The sequence below is a fragment of the Nyctibius grandis genome, chromosome 12 (genome assembly GCF_013368605.1).
Source record: "Nyctibius grandis isolate bNycGra1 chromosome 12, bNycGra1.pri, whole genome shotgun sequence".
NCBI classification, from domain to species: domain Eukaryota; kingdom Metazoa; phylum Chordata; class Aves; order Nyctibiiformes; family Nyctibiidae; genus Nyctibius; species Nyctibius grandis.
In genome coordinates this window covers 17,299,093-17,318,622 of record NC_090669.1, presented here as the reverse complement: position 1 = coordinate 17,318,622, position 19,530 = coordinate 17,299,093, and the positions used below count along the sequence as shown (strand labels likewise).

At 42.1% G+C, this 19,530-nt stretch overlaps 1 protein-coding gene across 4 annotated transcripts in view; it reads left to right on the top strand.

The window, feature by feature from the left end:
- Positions 1-19,530, top strand: part of MAF (MAF bZIP transcription factor) — a 198,657-nt gene that overhangs the window by 8,725 nt on the left and 170,402 nt on the right. For all 4 annotated transcript variants that reach the window (XR_011049051.1, XM_068410990.1, XM_068410988.1 and 1 more), the window contains exon 2: positions 3,339-3,405. Coding sequence is in view for 3 of the 4 variants with exons in the window: in XM_068410990.1 (XP_068267091.1) it covers positions 3,339-3,372 (34 nt within the window). In the remaining variant the exon portion in view is untranslated. The remainder of the gene's footprint in view (positions 1-3,338; positions 3,406-19,530) is intronic.

Genomic DNA, 19,530 nt, shown 5'->3' with positions numbered 1-19,530 from the left:
GCCCTTGGTTTTTCCTTGTTAAACCCGAGTGTCCCCGAGGGCTGCAGGGTGTCAGGGGGAGTGGGGGCCCGGGACCGCGGGGCACACACGTTCGCCTCCCCGCTGCCCGCCCAGCACCTGCCTCGGCCCGGGGAGAGCCACGTTTTGGGCGAATTCTGGGATGGATTTTTAAACCCCTGCCTCGAGCAGCTCGAAAATAACCCGGGCCGGGGAGAGGGTGTCTATATAACGGTGTAAACCCCCCCCTCTTCCCCCGACGAGCTCTTCATCCGCAGCCGCGGGGTGCTGGGTGGGCAGCCCGGGCCGGGGGCGGCGGGGAGGGCCGGGGGCAGCGGGGCCCGTGAGGGGCTGCGGCCCGCACAGCGCCGGCCAGGCCGCCACGTCGGGGGCGCAGGCCCTCCCCGGCCCCGGGCACGCACATCCCGGGACGGGGGGACGGAGGTGCTCACAGACACGGTTCGGGGGCTCCCCCAGCCCCGGGGTCCCACCGCAGACAGATGCGGGGGGGGTACGGGGAGTCGGGCGGGGAGCGGGAGGGGCGGGGAAGGGCGAGGGCAGCATCCTTTGTTTGTTTGCTTGTTTGTTTGTTTCTAAATTCAATTCCTGGAACAAAAGGGGAGTCTGTGCCTAACTAAAGGATCCGTCCGTGCATCCAGAGCTTAGCTCGGTGTGTCACCCGGCGGCTGCAGCGGGCTGACCGTCCCCTAGGTATGTCCACGGAGCACTGCCCTGGGATTTTCTTCACAGCCTCTTTCTTTTTCTTTTTCTTTTTCTTTTTCTTTTTCTTTTTCTTTTTCTTTTTCTTTTTCTTTTTCTTTTTCTTTTTCTTTTTCTTTTTCTTTTTCTTTTTCTTTTTCTTTTTCTTTTTCTTTTTCTTCTTCTTTTTCTTCTTTTTCTTTTCTTTCTTTTCTTTTCTCTTTCTTCCTTTCACTTTTCTTGTTCTTAATTTTTTCCCCTTTCCTTCCTTTTGTTTTTCCATCCTTTTTTCTTTTCACCTGTGCTCACACAGAGACTAATCCAAACCCCACTGCAATCAAAGGGAGCTTTTTAAATGACATTTGGATCAGGCCCTGAGATCTCTGCAGGGAGCAAGGTGGGGGGGAAGCAGGATTTACATTTCATGTCTTTTAAAGAATCTGAAGTACAGAGAGAGGGACGGCACTTTCCGAGGCTGTTTCCCGAGTCCATGTGGATGTATCTCAGAGTGTGTATGTGATTAAGCTTAAAGCCGTTTTCTGTAAGAAGGCAGGCGGATTCACTTTCCTGCAGCCTGAACCCTGCTTCTCCAATTTTGAAGCGAAAGTTCTTGCGAAGGCCTTGACAGTGGGCTGTCGTGATGCTAAAGGGGATGGGGACAGAATCAGGTTTATTTGATGGTGTCAGCTTCTAAAGCTGTGGTGCTTTCCACTGCAAACAACCCCTGCTCCCTCAAGCACTTGGAGCAGTTGCAGTGAACTGTTAGTGACAATGAAAATGAGCCTGAAAGTGAACCAAACAAGACCTGGTATTTTTTTTTCTTGGCCCCTCCCAACTTAACTGCTTCCAAATTCCCTGATGAAAACATTTTAATATGTAGGAAGAGCTGCTGGAGCCTGCAACGCGACTCAGTGTTTTGTGGTGTGGGATGAACAGATTTTCTTTTCTGTAGGGTTTCCTCTTGCAAAGTCATTGTAGAGGAGGGAATACTGTAAGATTAAATCTGGTTAAATTACTATATTCATGTCACACCAGATACGGTCTCCAGACTGTGCACAGTCTTTCAGCTTCCTTTATTGTGAAATCCTTTTAAAATAGCACAGTATAGAGTAGAAAACTTATTGAAGTATAGCTCTCTTGCACCAACTCTGTCAGATAAAATGAAGGAAAGTGATCAGCCTCCTTAAATTAATAAGTCTGCTTAGTATCTCTGGCTGCCTTCACACTGTCTTACTTTCTTTGACTCTTTCCTTATTAATAAACTGATAGTTAAATAAAGCTGCTAAATGGATCAATGTGCCTTGCCGGTGAAAGCGGGTTGGTGCCATCCTGTTTCGTGTCTCCTGCGATGTGGCTGACCGGTTGTGGTTTTAGAGCAGGGATGGCCCCAGCGAATGCTGAGCCGGCTCAAAGCAGGCTGACCACATCGCTTTCTGGATGCTCTTCAGGTGTGAGGCTTGAGTACCTGTTCCTCTCGGCCCGGTGCATTAATAACAGGATGGATTCCCTGATTGGCATGAGAGCAGAGGTCATCTTGAGGAAAATGACACCAAAGGTCTACAGGAGTCATTTGCTTTAAGAGATCCTGGGCCGTGTGCCAAGTATTGCATTTAAGGAAGCACCGTCCCCGTTCTCAAAAAAGAGAAACACCCAAAAGAAAAGGAAAACAAAAAAAAAAGGAAATGTTGTGTTCAGTGGCATGCGGGGACCATTTCAGTGCACCTGTCCCACCTTTGGGTGGGATGTGGGAGAGGGATCATTCAGCTGGCACCAACCGTGCAGCGGGCTTTTGTTTTCAAAGCTGCAGAGCTGATCTGGAATCGAAATGCTGAAAAAGCACCTATAGTTGGTCTTGCTTTTTTTTTTTTTTTTTTTTTTAATTCAAACCGATCAGGCTTGTGGTTTATCCTTGCTCTGATTATGCTGTACGATTACAATAAATGGATGGAGCTGAAGCATTCCTGCAGGCAGTTTATAGAAAATGTATGTATATGCCTGTGTATGCACACTAAGGAGAGAAAGTTAACTCTAAGGGACACAACAAACTACCCATATTTAAGAAATGTGGATTGACTCACTGACTTACCTCACTTATTGTACAAAGATTCACTCTGTGTTGAATTTTTTTTAAATTAGATTTTAAATATGTGTTGACAGGATGAATTTGCACAGTGTGAGTAACCGCAGGGAGAAATGACAGCTCTGCTTTTGTTATTAAACTACTGTCTGGAAAATAATGGAGTGTGTACAAAAATTGATTATTATTTTGCCAATTACATTAGTGCAGCTAATAACAATCATTAAGAAAGAAATACAGAAAGCTACACGCTTTCACGTCTTAGAAGCTGATATTCACTGGTGAGGCAAAAATATGTGTTTTTAAGGTAATTTGTCAGTAAGAATCTCCTGTTATTAATGTGAAGTAAAGAGTAGATGTGTGAGCTAGGAATGTTTCAATTCAAACTGTTAATTTCTTCTTTGCTCACTCACAGTTAATGTACAGTACAAGACACTTTCTAAATTTAATTTAGGATTTTAATAGAAAAGGTCCTATTCTGTACCATAGTGGCATGTCAGACATGTTTTACAATGTTAAAAATTCCTTTTAATAATGGTTTATTTTAATATATTTACTAAATTAGGTACCCAAGAGAATCATCTACAACGGTGATGTGAAAATCCCTGTTACCTGAGGTCAAAAAATAAAAGGTATGTTTTCATTTTCATTAGCAATCTGACATATTTCAGCAGGGGTGGTAATTTTGCCGCTTTATTTTCTGCTGCGAAGACAATGCTTTTTGGTCCAACCCCGGGGAGCTGGTGACAGTCTGTTGTGCAGTTCCCCGGGCTTTCGGATGAGGCTGACTTTCAGGTGCCTACAAGAACCACTTGCAATGATGGGGCTTTGTACATTTGTCAGCCAGGCAGCTCTCCCGTGTCCCACAACTCATATATAATCCTTTGCAAATGTTTTCTTTCTTGTTTTTCAAATGCTAGCGTTCATACATCAGCTTCGGGGATTAAGGATGGGTCTTCTGAAGATCTCCCTCGGATCTCGATGAAAATCATGAGTCGGTGTTAGATGACTTCTGTACTTACAAATTACAATAGAGTTTAATTCATGGCACTGCTTTCCTCTGGAAATTCGTGTTCATTCACTCTGTCAACACTGACTAAAAACATGCCGCTAATGAAAATGGAGGAGTTAAACTTTCAATCGCTTCCCCTGCTAGATTCAAACAGGCACTTTATTTTTTCCATGGAATCTGATTTTTATTGACCTTGACTATAAAAAAATACTAAGTGGCTTAAATGAGCACCAAAGTTGCAGTGACAGAGATTCCTGTGTGAATTTTGTTATGAAACCTCCTATTTTAGTTAAGAGCACAGGCTGCCGTACAGCCTGCCGCACTTTGATCAACCAGTTGTATTTTATTAGCTTGTGGAATTAAGCTTGGTTTATTATTTATTTTTTATTACTACTATTTATTATTTAAAATTTGAGTGATGGTGGGGAAGATGTAATTAGTGCTCTAGACTCAATGTTAAATAGCACCAAGGGGCATTTTTGTTGGTGTATAGGCTGCAGGAGTAGGTTTCTCAAGGAGCACCAGAAGAGGTTCATTTTGAGCCTGATACTCCTCTTGCTGCCCTGAGGAACACCCAGCATAGGGTTTTGCCTGCAACGGATATTTTTTTCCTGTGTTTCACCACTGTAAATGAGGGGCAAACCAGACCATTTGTTTTTTGTGAGGGCTTAAAGCACAACGTGCTTTTTGCAAGAATAGACACAAGTTGTGATTAAGCTGAAGTAGATACATTAAGTATGTATTTTCATTACAAAGGTGCAGCATATGTTCCATCACCTTGTTCCTGGTGTAACAGTTCTAATTTCACTAATCCCATCGGAATACTTTTGTGGTTCCTGTAATTTATATATGTGACTATTAGATTTATATAAATAATATGTGATATACATTCTTGTTATCCATATAGTAAATAAGCAAAAGCTTTTTCCCTGATGGACGTTTGTGATCTCAGGACTTGCCTAGCTTGCTTCTCTCCGGGACAATTCCTTGTGCCTTCTTTCCAATATTTTCTGGTTACACTTTCATATATTACAGAAAAAAAACACAGCAGGAAAATCTGTTACTTTTAAGCAAATAGCTCTTGGGTCTCGGAAGAGTTAACGAACTTTTATGGCAAGGTTCAGACTGTTCTGACCCCTATAGTAATATTTCATCTAAGGTTACTGTTGGGAGAGAAATCAAATTTCAGCTGTGAACATGATTGACAGGTGAAAGCAAGAGAGAGAAAGACATCTGGTCAGATGGGGAATTTGGGAAGGAGAAGGACAATTCAGGGAAGTGTCTCTGTGATATTAGGAATAATAAGCTTAGATATGAAAACTCCAGTACTCCATTCTCTCTGGAGGCGTGCTTACTTGATATTCATGGAGGTGGTTTGGTTGGGGGAATTTAAGGCTGTACATTTATAGCAGTGGACAGTAGTCTCCATGGTTTAACTTACTGTCCTGGTTTTGCAGGGATAAAATTTATAGAATCCCTTTTCTGTTCCATTTTGTTTCAGTTTGTGGCCAGCTGTGGTGTGGTGATCAAGGCCATTAGCAGTTAAACCCAGGACAGCTGACCCAGGCTGGCCCACAGGTGTATTCTGTAGCATTAACGTCATGGTCACTATAAATGGGAAAGTTGGGGAGATGGGGGGCTTTTTGGTCTGTTTTCTTCTTCCATCACTCTTTCTCATTCTCTCAACGACTGCTGTCCCTGGAGCGACTTGCCACCACTCTGTGAGCTAAGTATAACTTTGTGTCTTTTAAATTAGCATTGATATTGGTTTTCTTATTTTATTAAATCTGTTTAAATTTTAACCCACGAGTCTCCCTCCTTTTCCCAATTCCCTTTCTTGGTTGGGGAGGAGACACTGGGTGATAGAACAACTGGCTATTGTTTAGCCCTGGGTCCAGGCTAAAAGAAGACACTTACTAACTTGACTCTTTGAAGGAATTATCTTATTTCTGGCATACTTTTAGCATTTCAAGGCAATTAATTTTATGAGTGTGACTGGAACATTAGGTGGTTGCTGGTTAAGAGGTTCTCACCACAGTGTCCCCCACGGGTCAGGTGGCAGCAGGGTCTGTGAAGGTCAGTCAGTGCTGTCACTCCATGCACTCAAGCCTGGGGGGATTGCTGGGAGGTTTCAGAGTAAGTGCTGCAGGATGAAATTTGTGTTTATGATATATGCTGTTATACCAGTAACAAAACTAGTTGCTATCCCATAAAATATCACTATTGTGGTATTTTACAAGGCAACTGTTACTTTCCAAGGGCTGTGTCTTGGCCTGTTCCATCTCCTAGCAGCTCTGGCGAACACCCTTCGTAATACATATGTAACCCCAGGTATATTTTATCCTGCTTCAGTGTATTTTGTTTGGTGTAGAAGAGCTTTTCTATCCTACAACATCATGGAACCAACAGGAACAAAATAGCGCTCTAGTTATTTCTGTGATGATGTTGGAAAGCAGAATTTGGTTCTGACATAAAAAACTGTAGACAGGCTTTCTCTTAATTTAAGTGTGAGGAAAAAAAAATCTGGTGGTTTTTATCACTGTGTGTAACACTTCATGTTTCAAAGAGGGTCTGAAGGACTTTTTATAGAGCTCCAAGGGCAGGATGCAGCAATGGTGGACATTGGGATCTAAACTGCGTCCTACCTACATCTCAGGTGAGAGGAAGGGTCCTGGGTGGGCTTCTGGCCCCACTGCAGGCTTTGGTAAAGTCGCTGCTGAATTCCTGGGGCCCACACTTCCACCACAGTGGGAATGTCTACAGGGGAGGCTGTACTAATAAAAAGCAAGATATGAACTGGTACCGTGGTAGCTGTGCTGTGATTTCCCTGCATGGATATTCTCATTCAGGAGTAAGAGTGGATTCCCCCGCCCCCCAATATAGCTTAAGCTGCTTTCAAAATAAAATAAATTAACTGGGAAAATCCACTCTTACTCTAGAGCAGGAGTGTCCACCCAGGGAATGGATAGCACTGTGGTGTAGTTTACTACCTAATTTCCCCATATGGATGAGCCCTAAAACTACGGGGAGAATAAGGAGCAGTAAAGAACAGAAATATATTTTCTGTTCCTTTTCCTGTTTACCTCTAAGACCTTTCACACAGGGGAAATCATGGCACTCTTAAAGTATACATTTACTTACTTTTCACTGCTATTCCTGCATTTACACATGCATTTTTAAGAGATTTGTGTTTTGTGCAAGACCTTTTGCATCCTCATACTGTTCATGTGTATTTTTGATACGCAATTGAGCCAGACTGTTGTTCGTGACATCATTTTTCTTGTCATGGCAATGGCCTGCAATGTCAAACCTCCTGACTTCACTGTAAACTAGACCTTATTGCTGAAGTTTTATTCTTAGACCATGCTTCTGATAAAATTGAAAATTAAAGCTAAGAACTGTAAAGCCAATCAAATTTCTTTGCATATGAGTGCATTATTTTAAATGTTCTGTGTTGAATTTGCACTCTGTGTAAAATGCCTTTATTTTCCAAAGCTGATATCAAGATAAATTCCATGAAATATTATTGGCAAGTTTCCCACTGCAGTCAATGGGAGACTTGTATGTATTTTTCAAGCAGATGTACTATATTAAGTCTAAATGAGAATCTCTTATTTCAAATGGGATGCAATATGTTATTCTTGATAAAAAAAAAAAAAAAATTGTTATAACCTCTCTCCCTTCCTTTCCTCTCCCCAAACATATTTTGTACAGTTTACAGGGCATTTTACATAGGTAAGAAAAAAGTTTTCTAGTGTTTAAAAAAAGCATAACTTCGCTATGTCTCAAACTCCTTTCTAGCTCATTCCTATGAATTTGAAGTATGAAAATGTCTTGAATCCTTATGAGCAAAGAGAAAGTACATGCTGTATGTGACAGCTTTTACTCCCCCCAGCTTCCCAGCAAAGTCAATTTAATAGTTTTCCCTGTGCTTAGAGTAAGTTCTAAAATATTTTCCAATGATGTGGCTTTTGCTGTTGTTTAGTTCTAATAGAGGATTTTAAGTTAAGTGCTAAAAATAAATGGAAATATTTTTAACATCTCTTCTGGGTTTTCTAATTTGTGCCACTTACCAAATGATTCACACTGTACCAAAATACTGGAGATTGATGAGGCAGGAAAAGTACTGATTTAACATCCCACATATAAAATTACTTCTCAGGCTTCCACATATAGTCCCGATGTTTAGAGAGTGAAGAAACCAGGAGCTGGGAGTTACAGTCTGACTTGCTTGTGAGACTTTGACCCAGTTATTTGATTCTAGATTCAGCAAAATACTGAAGCACTTTAAACTTGTTATCTTGGGTTTCTTCTAAAGGTCTGTTACTGTTGATCTCTTTATATCTCAGTTTACACAGTTATAAACCTAGATAATTAATTCTTACCTTCTAGGCTTTTGTGGGAGTTAAAAAATAGCTGTAATGTTCCTTGAAGCTGTTTAGTGAAAGCTAATGTATTGAAGTACTTGTCATTCACCTTAGTTCATACCCTCGGATGAGAAATACTGGTGTTGCCCCAGTCCCATACACTGTTTCTGCTGGAATGAGAATTTAGTCTCCCAAGTGCACCAGGCCACAAGTGCAAAGATCTGAAATGTACAATAACTTCACTTTACCCTGGTTTTGAATGAGTCAAAATGTAAGCAATATCATAGGTTAGTTATGTGCCCCCTCTCTCTCTTAAACATAATGTATCCTTAATACCTATATGTACACACACATATATGGAATAACTCTGGTGCACCTGCAAGACACATAGAGGTCACACTGTCCTTCTAATTCCTCCCCTTCCTGCCATTACATTTATTTCCCAAGGTTCAAGCCATTACCATTCAGCAGTTGTGCAATTTTTCTTTTCTTCTGTCCCCAAATTATTATTGCTTCCCTCCTACCTTCTACCCCCACGATCCATAATAGGGTCCTCAGCTGTAAATTTGCTAACCGTAAAGATTTTTGCTTGAAATGTTTTGAAAATGCTGTGGGGAAAAAAAAAATAAATAAGAAAGCCTATGAACAACATGCTGTGCCATGCTCCTGCATTGCACTTCTACGGGAAAGATAATAAAGATATTAGCACTCATATAATTTCAGATAGGAAATGAAACCAGACATGAAAGAAACACTAGCTCCAGCTGTTGAGTGGGAATCAAACTAGCTATGGGAATTACAGGTACTGTCACCGGAGACAGCCTGACTTCTGAGAAATGACCTCAGGTGTAGGAGCTTGCTGTGGCCCCTTGCAGATATTAACACCTAATTAACAATCTGCAAGAGCATCCTACATCTTAATCACCAGTGAGGTGAGAATGACAATCACAAGGAGGAGAAGGGAAATGGTAATTTTTCCTCTGCACGCATCATCTAATAACCACGGTTATTCAGATGCAGCTAAATGCGATTCCCTTTTAGTCGTTTCTGTCTATGGGAAGGCACAGTAGGTCCACTTGCTAGCAGGTAGGCAGTGGAGGTGAGAATTGAATTGATCTGAGATACTCTGAAAAATTGACCCCGAGGTCATTCCTAGTTTAAATTGGGAAGTAAGACTGAGCTTACGTCTTCCCTTTCTTCTCTCCCCTCTCCCTACTCCCCCTCTTTTTGTGTTTCCAGGCATGTTAGTCTGTGTTGTGTAATTATTTAAGCATACTCTGATGGTGGGGAACCTTGTTCCCTCAAAGTTAATCAAAACAAAGAGAGCTTTTGTTAGCAGTGATAGGTAATTAAATAGCTGGCTTCGTGTTGTGCGGAGGCTTTGTGCTGGTTATCGACGTCCCAGAGCTGGGCTCCCAGCCCTTCTGTGAGCAGACCAGCCTGCTGAAGTTCCCAGGATTAAGGCCCAGGCTAAATTAAGGAAAGAGGGTGTGAAGCCATGTAAACGATTAAGGAGGCTGGGCTGTAAAGGAGAAGGGTGCATGGTAGCGTACCAGGAGTGTCCCCAAGGAAGGGCTGTTTCCCTGGGGAGGTGTGTGCGTTTTAAAGAGGAGAAAAGCATGTGTGGCATTTCTGTGTCATGCCTGCGATTTTCTGGCTGTGGTTTTAGACAGGAACAGCTGTTAAGTGTGAATGGGAACAACCCACTTACCCAATTTCAACTCCAGCTTAGACACCTTAGGGCCAAATTCTGCTCCTGATTACCTGGTGTAGATGGTCAGGAGCATGGGGGGAGCTGATGGAGAGGCTCTGGGCTTAGACCTGCCCTAGAGGGCTGGTGCTAGTGAAAAGCAAGAAATAGAGGACCAAATTTTTCAGTCCCACCAAAACCAAGGCAAGAGCACCTTCCCTGCGCTCTGTGGTGGTGCTCCAGCTCACCCCTGTATCACTTGGGCAGGATCCGATGGAGTTTTAATGCAATGACTTTTAATGGATGCTTTTATGTGCACTTCCAAACAGCTTCCACTTTCAAACAGCTTTATGACAGAGTTAAAACGAGAGGCAGGTGGGGAGCAGGGACTGAGGAATACATACATATGTACATCTTACAGATGTCATTCTGCATCGGCTCTACCTGCAACACTCCCTTGCCCTGCTCACTAGCAATCTATTTCCATATCACTTGGACCCAAATTATATTCTAATAAGGAGAGAATGGCAAAGCCAAGACACCATTATATTAACCACTCAGCTTCCATGGAAACTCCCATCATTTTCTTTCTGAATGACAAGAGATAATCTCTGTTTTCTGTTATACTCACTTCTTCAACTCCTTTAGCTTTGTTTTCACGTGTTGGCCTTGCACTGAAAAAATATAACTTGACATCTTGTGTCTTCTCAGCTAAAAAGGTATCAATTCCTGGTCTTAATGTCAGCTGTACCCAGATCAAAGGCAAGAAACATAAAAGTTGACATGTATTATTTATTTCATGGTTTACATCAATGATGTTTCTCCCTACCCTTTTTTGTTGTTATTGCTGATGTTTTGCCCATAATGTTGTGCTCGCTTCTCAAAAGTCTTTGTCCCCTACAGACAAATATTCATATTAATGTAATTCATCAGCAGTTAACAAATGCCAGCTCACTTCGGCATTTCCCGCACACCCAAAACTCCCATTGTTTTTGCAGGACTCTTTGGGTGTGAGAAGAATGCAGGATCGGGCCCTTGGGTGGGAATTTTGGAGCTGGAGACTCTCTCCCCCAGCCCCAGAAATGCAGGGGGTCAGCTGGAGCAGCAGTCCGGGGCGCTGACGTGGGGAGTGGGAGATGCTGCATTCTCTCCCTGTATTGTGAGCTGCTGCAGAGGCGAGACGAATGCCAGGCTTTGAGGGGAGCAAAAGCTCAAAAAAGACATTTTTTTTTTCAGTTATTTGTTTTGTTTCTTTTTTTCCCCCCTTACCTTTCCCCATCTTTCTTGCCTGCCTTTGGAGTTCTGAGTGAGTAATACAGGGTCTGACTTATAATTGTGGCCAGAAAAATCATCTGAGATCAGTCAGAAATGCTGCTCCAACCTGTGCATCCCTCTGACCGCTCAGTTTAGTGTACAACTTTCCTTTTTTTTCCCCTCTTTGTCAACAACTGTGGCAAGTTTTACTTCCTAAGTTACCGAATCAGATAAAACGCTGAGTCTGATTTTGCCCCCTACCCTCCCACGAGCTATTTTTTTTCTGCAATGAAAATAATAATGCTTGAGAAAAGTCCTTGGGATTTTTATTTTTTGTTTTCTTTTGTTTAGTTTGGTTTTATTGTAAAGCTGCTGACAATTGTCAAATGCTCATTCTAGCAAAGAGTGCTTGGAGGGTATAGCCCCACTGTACAGCCGACAGTAGTAATTTGCAGTTCTCCTTAGAGCTCAGCTATTCAGTGAATGTGTGTCGCTTTACTATTTCTTTAAAATTTAATTGGGATCAGGCAATTGAGTGTCTCCAAATTTTTTGCCTCTTCAGGCTGCAATAAAGCCACATATAATTTATAATCAAAGTTTGGTATCGTTAAACTAAACTGTAAAACTGACTTCAGGGTTTCAGTCGTAAAATAAATGTATGATAAATATTGCAATGGGGCTTGGGTAGCACAGCTAACAGCACAGTGAATGCATATACATACACATGTATATTTTTGTGTGTGTGTATACATTTAGTTCCAGAGGTAAGAAAGATCTAAATAATAGATAACTGAGATGTATTCTTTCCTGTTGGAACTGAAGCTAGGATAGATTTATAGTCCAAGTAGTTATTTTAAATGCAAAATGAAGTGTTAATTTATTAAAGTCATTTATGCATCAACATTATTTTTATGTCTTTATTTATATTTTTCTGTAATACGGAGCAATGTAGTATTCATCCTGGGTTTTTCTGTCTGTTGACTGTAGTGTTCCTTTGCTTAGATTTTTTTTTTTTCCTAACAAGGCAGCTCATTTAGAAAGAAATGTTTATGTGAAGTGCTTGTCAGTTGGCATTTTTACTGGTGTGCTAACCCAAAGGTAAAATATAAAGGCACGTCTTTTCCTTGCTGGCTTGTTGCTACTAGAAGGGTTCCTCCCTTGTTAGCTTGATAAATAATTTTACTAGCAGGAATCTGCTGAATTTTTATGCTTGCTGTCTATTTTCTGCTTGCTGCAAATAAATTCCAGCACTCAGAGGGCCCTAAAACTCCAAACACATGGTATTTTCCCATTTTGTTGCTGGTTGCCTAAAATATTTATTTCATCGTGTGTTTTTAATTAAATCTTTTTTTAAAGAAAAGGAAAAAAAAACCCTCAAGTTTTGCAATCATTTCCAAATGAAGGTTTTAGTACAGATTGTACTTAATATAAAGTCTTGCGTTTAAATAACGTGTTGTCACAGGTAAACTAAATGGGTAGTATTAAATCAGTCATCACTCCAACTACCTAATGGTTTTCAGATTAAGTGCAAGGATTATTTATTGACATATCATCCATTTAAGTGTTTCTTACAATTATTTATATGCTTTTAGTTTTCCCAGTTTTCAATCAAGACAGCTAATTTGATTTGCAAAATAAATACTCTAGTTCAGTGAGAGGATGCACCAAAAAGGTTTAGATTATAGGCTGCCACAGCATATATGGCAGGAAAAATTTGCAAGAAATTAAATGAGGGAGGCTAAAGTGGAAGAGGCATTGATTCACATTTTTTCACTTATTTTCACATTTTTCTTAAACGGATTTTTTTGCAGTTACTGAAACTTTATGCATTTTAAAATCGAATTTAATTCAAGTGAGAACCAACCCCAGAAACCCCCTGCTCCCCCCCGCCATAGCAAACTCTGCGTGTCAGACGGTGTGTTGCCACTGTTGCACATCTGGAGGCTCACTTCTCCTTGGCAGCACGTCCCGACTCGGTGTCCCGTGTTCCCACTTTTGGGGGGCTTTGCTGACTTGAGTGGATTTAGGAGCGTGCTTTTGCAAGGCTTTTCCTTCAGTAGTGCCGGTGTTTACACCTGCCTGAGGTCAGTCCCCCCATGATGCTCATGGGTGCTGGTGGCAGGGGAACAGATTTTTTTTGCTACCCACAGGATCCCTCCCTGCAGCTTCCGTGGGGCAGTCCCACACCTTCCCAAACAGTCGCAGGGATGCAGCCAGCACCGCTTCCTTACACGTCTGCACAGTTCAGGGGTGAGCGGTTAAAGGACCTGGATGCAGGCTAGTTACACTGCTGCCTCGTCCCATGCCTGCCCCGCCCCCACCAAGAAAAGCCCGTCTGGGTGCAGGGGAGCCGAACAGCGTGCCCTGTTCAGACTTTCCCTCAAACAGCAGAAAGCCACATACACTTGATGCCAGGCAAATCCACCCAAAATTTTAGAATTATTTACATATTTTTAGCACAATTCGTCTCAAAGCGATCCTCAAACTTTGGCCCCAATTCTTACATTCCTACACCAACCAGCCTCCCATTCATTTACTTATTTCCATAAGAACTGGGTGACAGATCTGGGTGGTGTAAGACTGTGCTGCAGCCTGGCTGCCCTGCAGACACCAGCCTTTTCATTTACATGAGTGTATCCCAAATCAAGTAATCGGGTGGTGGGAAGAGCTGATGCGCCAGTGCTGAACAGATAAGGGAAAAGCTTGGGCAGTGGGGAAAATTACCCTTGAGGGCTCTGCCATATAAAATCATAAATGAAATAGGGTTACTAGAAATCTCAGGGGCAATGTAATCCATCCCTGTGCCACGAGGCAGGGTCGGACAGACTTGCGTTATCCCTGACAGATATTTGCATAACCTCTTGTTAAAGCCCCCCATGGAGAGCATGACACCTCCCTGGAGCCTCCCTGGCAGACCTTCACCACCTTCTCAAAGGCATTTCTCCTTGTCTAACCCACGGTACAGGTCCTTTATGTCCCAGTCACCGCAGACACCGAGAACAGCCCATTCCTTTCCTCTTCACACTGACCCTTTGCATATTTGAAGGCTGCTGTTATGGCTTGCCGCAGCCTCCTTTTCTCTAGACTAAACAACTCCACGTTTTTCAGTCTTTCTTCATAGGTTATGGTCATGACTTTATTATTTAATATCTCATCTGAAGAGTCCACATACAGTAAACTTGCTGGAATTCAATTTACCTGTGTTGAAAAGGACTGTGAGGATGCTGCCTGGAGGCTTTACAATGTCTGAAAGGGGAATAATTTAATTCTTACTCTGATCATTTTTATTCTGCAGGATGGAGGGTAGGGAGCATTTCTTTGCCTGGGAGTGTTAACTGCAGCCTCCACACAAATTTATCCTGGTAACAGGAATATTGTAGTGTAACATACATGTTAAACATGACAGGCTTTAGGAAATATGTTTTAACATTTTATAATCTTATATATAAAAGTAAGAAAGGGAAATAGGATGTAGCCTCTGCGGTTGCAGGTGTAACACCTTGGGGTGTACCTCCAAGGTGCTACCTGCAGATTTTGTCACATGAGTTTCATTAATTTCCATAGCAGCTGTGAAGCTACAGCCATCTGCACACCACCTTCCCCTCTGCTGGTGTTGCTGGTCCAGTCCAGTGTTTCAAAACCTTCCAGCTTTAACATAGGTTTGGATAGATCCAGCTTTTCCTTTGTGACAGATGGAAGTTTTCCCAAAATGCCACAGATGAGGGTGGACCAAAGAGGATTTTTCCGTCATCTTCACAGACCAGGGCTTTTCTGTTGGCTCTAGGTTGCTTTTTTTAAAAGTTGGAAAAGACATTAATCTCTTTCAATGAAGATTCACTTTGCTACTTGGAAAAAATGAGGGGAAACAGAGCCTGCTAATTCTGCTTTTCTTACTGTCTTCCAGTGTCTTGCCTGGGAGGTTGGTTGGGAGATGTCCTGGAGCAAAACAAAAGTATTTACTTGCAAGAAAGTCTTCACCAGGGACTTCACTTCTAGGACGTACTGGTACAAATTGCCCCACAGTGAGATTAATCAGCAAGGCAGAATACCAGGGAACATCTCTTGGAGGTGGCTTTAAATTTTGCAGGATTTTGTCTTCCTGATTTAAATCTTAACCAAATCCTGTGTTGAAAGGTGCTAGCAGGGATGCGGTGGGACACACTGCCACCTCACTTGTGTGGACCAGGTACCAGTTCTGGAGATGACATGGTGACAGATTTTACTCTTAATGGCTGAAATTTATCCCTGAAAAAGAGGGTGATGATTGGGGTATTTACACTCATATACCTTTGTGAGGGAAAGATAAAAATGTCCTTTGATACAAATATCTGTGATACCATCTTCCTTGCTTCATCCAAGGTTCCACCTCTGATTTGCATTGTATAGCATCCCATTTCTTATAAAACTTTTTGGACATCTGTAATCCCTCAGTGATCTGTCTCAATCAGCTTAAAAATTTGTCTCATCTGAAAGTATAAACTTTCTGTACATAATGAAAGTGTATGCAGAATCAGGAAAAGCAGCTAACAAGTCAAATAGACATTTTAGCCTAAGTATTTTCTAGCTCTAAAGGAAGATCTCATTGAGAAATATTTGTGCAGCTCAGTTATGTAGGAAGTAAAATGAAAGTGACCTTGCTGAGCCATTGGCTCAAATCAGAGATGTAGCAGCAGAAGTGAAAATATATGCTTCCTTCTCTAAAGAATGGAGTTAGGGACCAGTTTTTACCACAGGGAAGAAGAGAGAGGAAAATGTATTGTCTTCCTTTCAGTAGTTCATTTTTCTTTGCAAAGTGACTAATGCATTACTATAGTGAATTTATTGTATAGCCTGATTACCATTGCATAATAAATCTAAACAACTGTGACTGTCATGGTGATAAGGCTGGCATGATTTTGTCTCTCTTAAAAAAAGTTGTACAAGTTAAGCTTAACTTTTAGCTTTCTGCATTTCTGGGATAAAATTTATTTTGGCCATTACAGCTCTATCTGTTTGAAACTGCACCAAAAGGAAATAAGTTGTTGAAAAGGATGGTATATTATTGGGAGAGTTTTACCTTCACTCAGTTTGCAAAAGAAACTGAACATCAGCATTAAAATGGAAATGGAGCTCAGGAGAAAATCATAACTCTTTTTTTAAAAAAAAAGTTGTAACATTTAAAAGGGACTTTTCAAATATCAAGGATGGACAACCTAATTAAATTAACTGCATTATTTTCACAGCCATTAACACCTCGGGCTCAGCTTTTTTCAGGCTACCAGAGTTTGCTGAGGGTTTGTCTATGCCTGGATGAGAGATTTCCAGGGAGCTGCAGGAGGAAGTGCTTGTGACTAATTAGAGCTGTTTTCTCTGAATTGTGGGGAAGTTGGTACTCCTGCTTTAGTGCAGTTACTGTGCTGACCCAAGGCCTGAGCGAGTGCTGGGTTTGGGAAGGATCTCTTGGCCACATGGGCATTACTCGCTGCCCAGGCTCCACTCCACACTCGTTCTAGACATACAGATTGGTTGTTTCTTTTTCCTTCCCTCTCTCTATGAAAAGGCATGACAGGGCATTGCACCTCTATACTGGAAGTCATTCATGTATGTTCTGCCTGAATGCTGTGGTGAGGGTTGCTCTTGTGAAAACATCCAACCTTTGGAGGGTGTGATGTGAAAAGAGACCTTGTACCCAAGTGTGTAGATGTCTGTTTGGGCTGTGCTTCTCCTATCAGCGAGAAGGTACCAGTGCAGGGCAATAGTAGGGTGTGTTGGTGCCAGGGGAGCTCCCACATCCAGGGTTTTCAGCTCCCAGCTCTGCCTGTCTCTTTCCCTCTCCCAAGGCTCCTGCCCACCACTGTGGCTCTCAGCCTCTTCAGAGAAGCACCAGCTGCTTTGGCAGCAGCAGAGAGCACTCAGCCATCTCTGTACCTCTTGGTCCATTGTTGCTTTGTCTTCCTCCAGGTCTTCTGCACAAAATTTGGGACTGAAGCAGAGAATGTGGCCAATTTAGTTGGTAGAAAACTTGTCTGACTCCCAAGCTGAGTAACAGCTGTAAGTTGTAAGCTGCAAATTGCTTCCAAAAAGGTGCAGGTGAAACTTCTTGCATAGTTGTACGAATTTTGTAGCATAAAGGAAGACTGGAAACAGATCATAAGCACTCCAGACTTCAACTAAAGCTTGTTGCAGCCAGACTCTGGGAACAACACATTTGGATTAGCACTTCCAGAGAAATTTTTCCTTTTGTAGTGAGGACATGAGAGTGATAAAGGTGACAGTCTCTTCTCTAGCCTCTGAAAACCCTGTATTATCTCTGTGAAGGAGTTATCTTCATTTCCCATCTCTGAAGATGTCCCACCTCACAGACGTCTTGTTTCCGTGGGTGTATTCTTGATGGCCACGGTGGGAAGTGATCCCCCATGGTGGTTTTGAGGTTGTTGGAAGACCTTTCACTTTCCAGTACCCAGGTGACACCATGTCCATTTGCAGTCATCAAAGTGTTACTTGATTTGGACTGTCAGTACCGGAGTTTGGGTCTGGGGAACTGAATTCAGCCTCTCAAAAACATCAAGGCTTGCAGCCAGGTCTGGCACTAGCTGGTAGCTTATTTTCAGAAAGTTGAGTGTCTTTGTCTGATTTTAAGTCCCTGGACTCCTGGCTGTTTTTTTCTTCTTTCATTTTTCCTCAAGTTACGTTGTAGACTATCTTGAAGCCAGCAGGGTTTAAAAGGTCTCTATTTAGATATGAATTACTTCTTTAAAAAAAAAAAAATGTTACTTGGTACAATCAAGTGTCATGAAGGGGAAAAAAAACACCTAAAGCTTTTGCACATGCTTTCAAGGGCTCAAAGGCTTCTTTTTTTCCCCGGGTATGTTGAGCATCTTGACAATAAACCAGTACGTTTCAAAAGAGAAGATAGATGTGTCTGTTCAAATAGACATTGCGTTTGGAATTGGTGCCTCTGGTTGTTAAACAGAATCCTTGTTTAACATCCTCATTAAGAACTGTGACTTGCCACCAGTTTTATGAAGATTCAGTCGTTTACTTTTAAAGTAAATTAAAGCAAATTTCTCTGTGGCGACAAGTCAATAAAACAATGGAAGGCTCAAGTTTTTCAATCACCCAACATCTGTTCCTTGTTTTCCTCTAGATGTAAATGCCCTGTGTACAGCAATAGGTGAACAGAGCGAGAGCAAATAGCTGTAATGTTGTGGGGTTTTTTTTTTTGAGGGGGTTTTGTTGTTGGTGGTGGTGGGTTTTTCCAAATAACACTCTAAGCCCCTGTCCATTTTTGGAAAGGGTAATTTCGTAGTTTCCTGTGGCAGCACATTCAAAGCTCCATTGACACGGGAGTGGTGACAGTTGATGGCTCTGATGTTGTATTTCACTGCTGGAAGCACAGTAAGCTGTTGCAGAGTAGTATAAGTGCTTAGCCACTTCTTGGAAGCCCAGTCAGCGCAAACGAGATCCCTGTCTTTTGTCCGAGCCACCTACACCACCAGCAAACACCTCTGAAGCACATGGTACTTGGATGCTCTCTGAGCCGTGGTGGGAACTAGGTTGTATAAAACCTCATTGAAACCACTTCCACGTTGTACCCACGCTCAACCTGTTTGTCTTGAAACGTTGTCTCAGAGAGAAGCCAGCAGATGAAAAACAAGGTATTAGACCCATTTTACATTTCAACAAGTGCAGGATGCAAACTGCTATGTGTTTGTTTTAAGTGTTCTGGAGGGTTTGGCATTTCGTGGTGTGAGAATTGGCTGCCTGCTGTGTGAAGTATTCGCATGTGGATTTGCACTGCGTGGGAAATGCTGGCATAGTGGAAAAGAGAGGGGAAAGCTCTGCTGGGAAAGTAAGAGGGGGCTGGATATTATTCACTTGGGGCAGAAGTCTTTTCCTAATTCCTCCTAAGAGGGCGGTTTGTCTTGGACAGCATAGCATTGACTTTTGGAGTGGTTGAGGAGGACAGGAAGTCATTACTGGATGCACATGAAAATTAGAGAGCTCAGATCATTCTAGAGATATTAAAAAAAAAAGTCAGTGAAAGTCCAGAAGCCTTTGCTGCTCGGACTATCCTACCCTTTGAAATCTACCTGCTCTTGCACATATGATTATGGAACCCATCTTCTGAGGTATAGGGAAGACTTTTATCTTATGGTGTCTTCTTCTGAGTCCTCAGGTTCAAGACCTTTGGTGGGAGTGGTTTGCCCTCACTCAGGTCTTTATGGGGCCAGGAAATGGGCTGCTCTACTTTATGGGAAATGAGTAATTAGGTCTCACCAAATTCAAGGTACCTGGCTGTGGGGAGCAGGCAACTTCTCCTTTGCTGTTTCTTCTAGAAAAGGTCTGAGAAATTCTTTGCATGCTTCTGTGATGCTACACTAGATTTTAACGTACAGAAGTACATAGATTCATTGAGCAATTCTGAAATCTCTTTTGTCCAAAAGATGAGTAA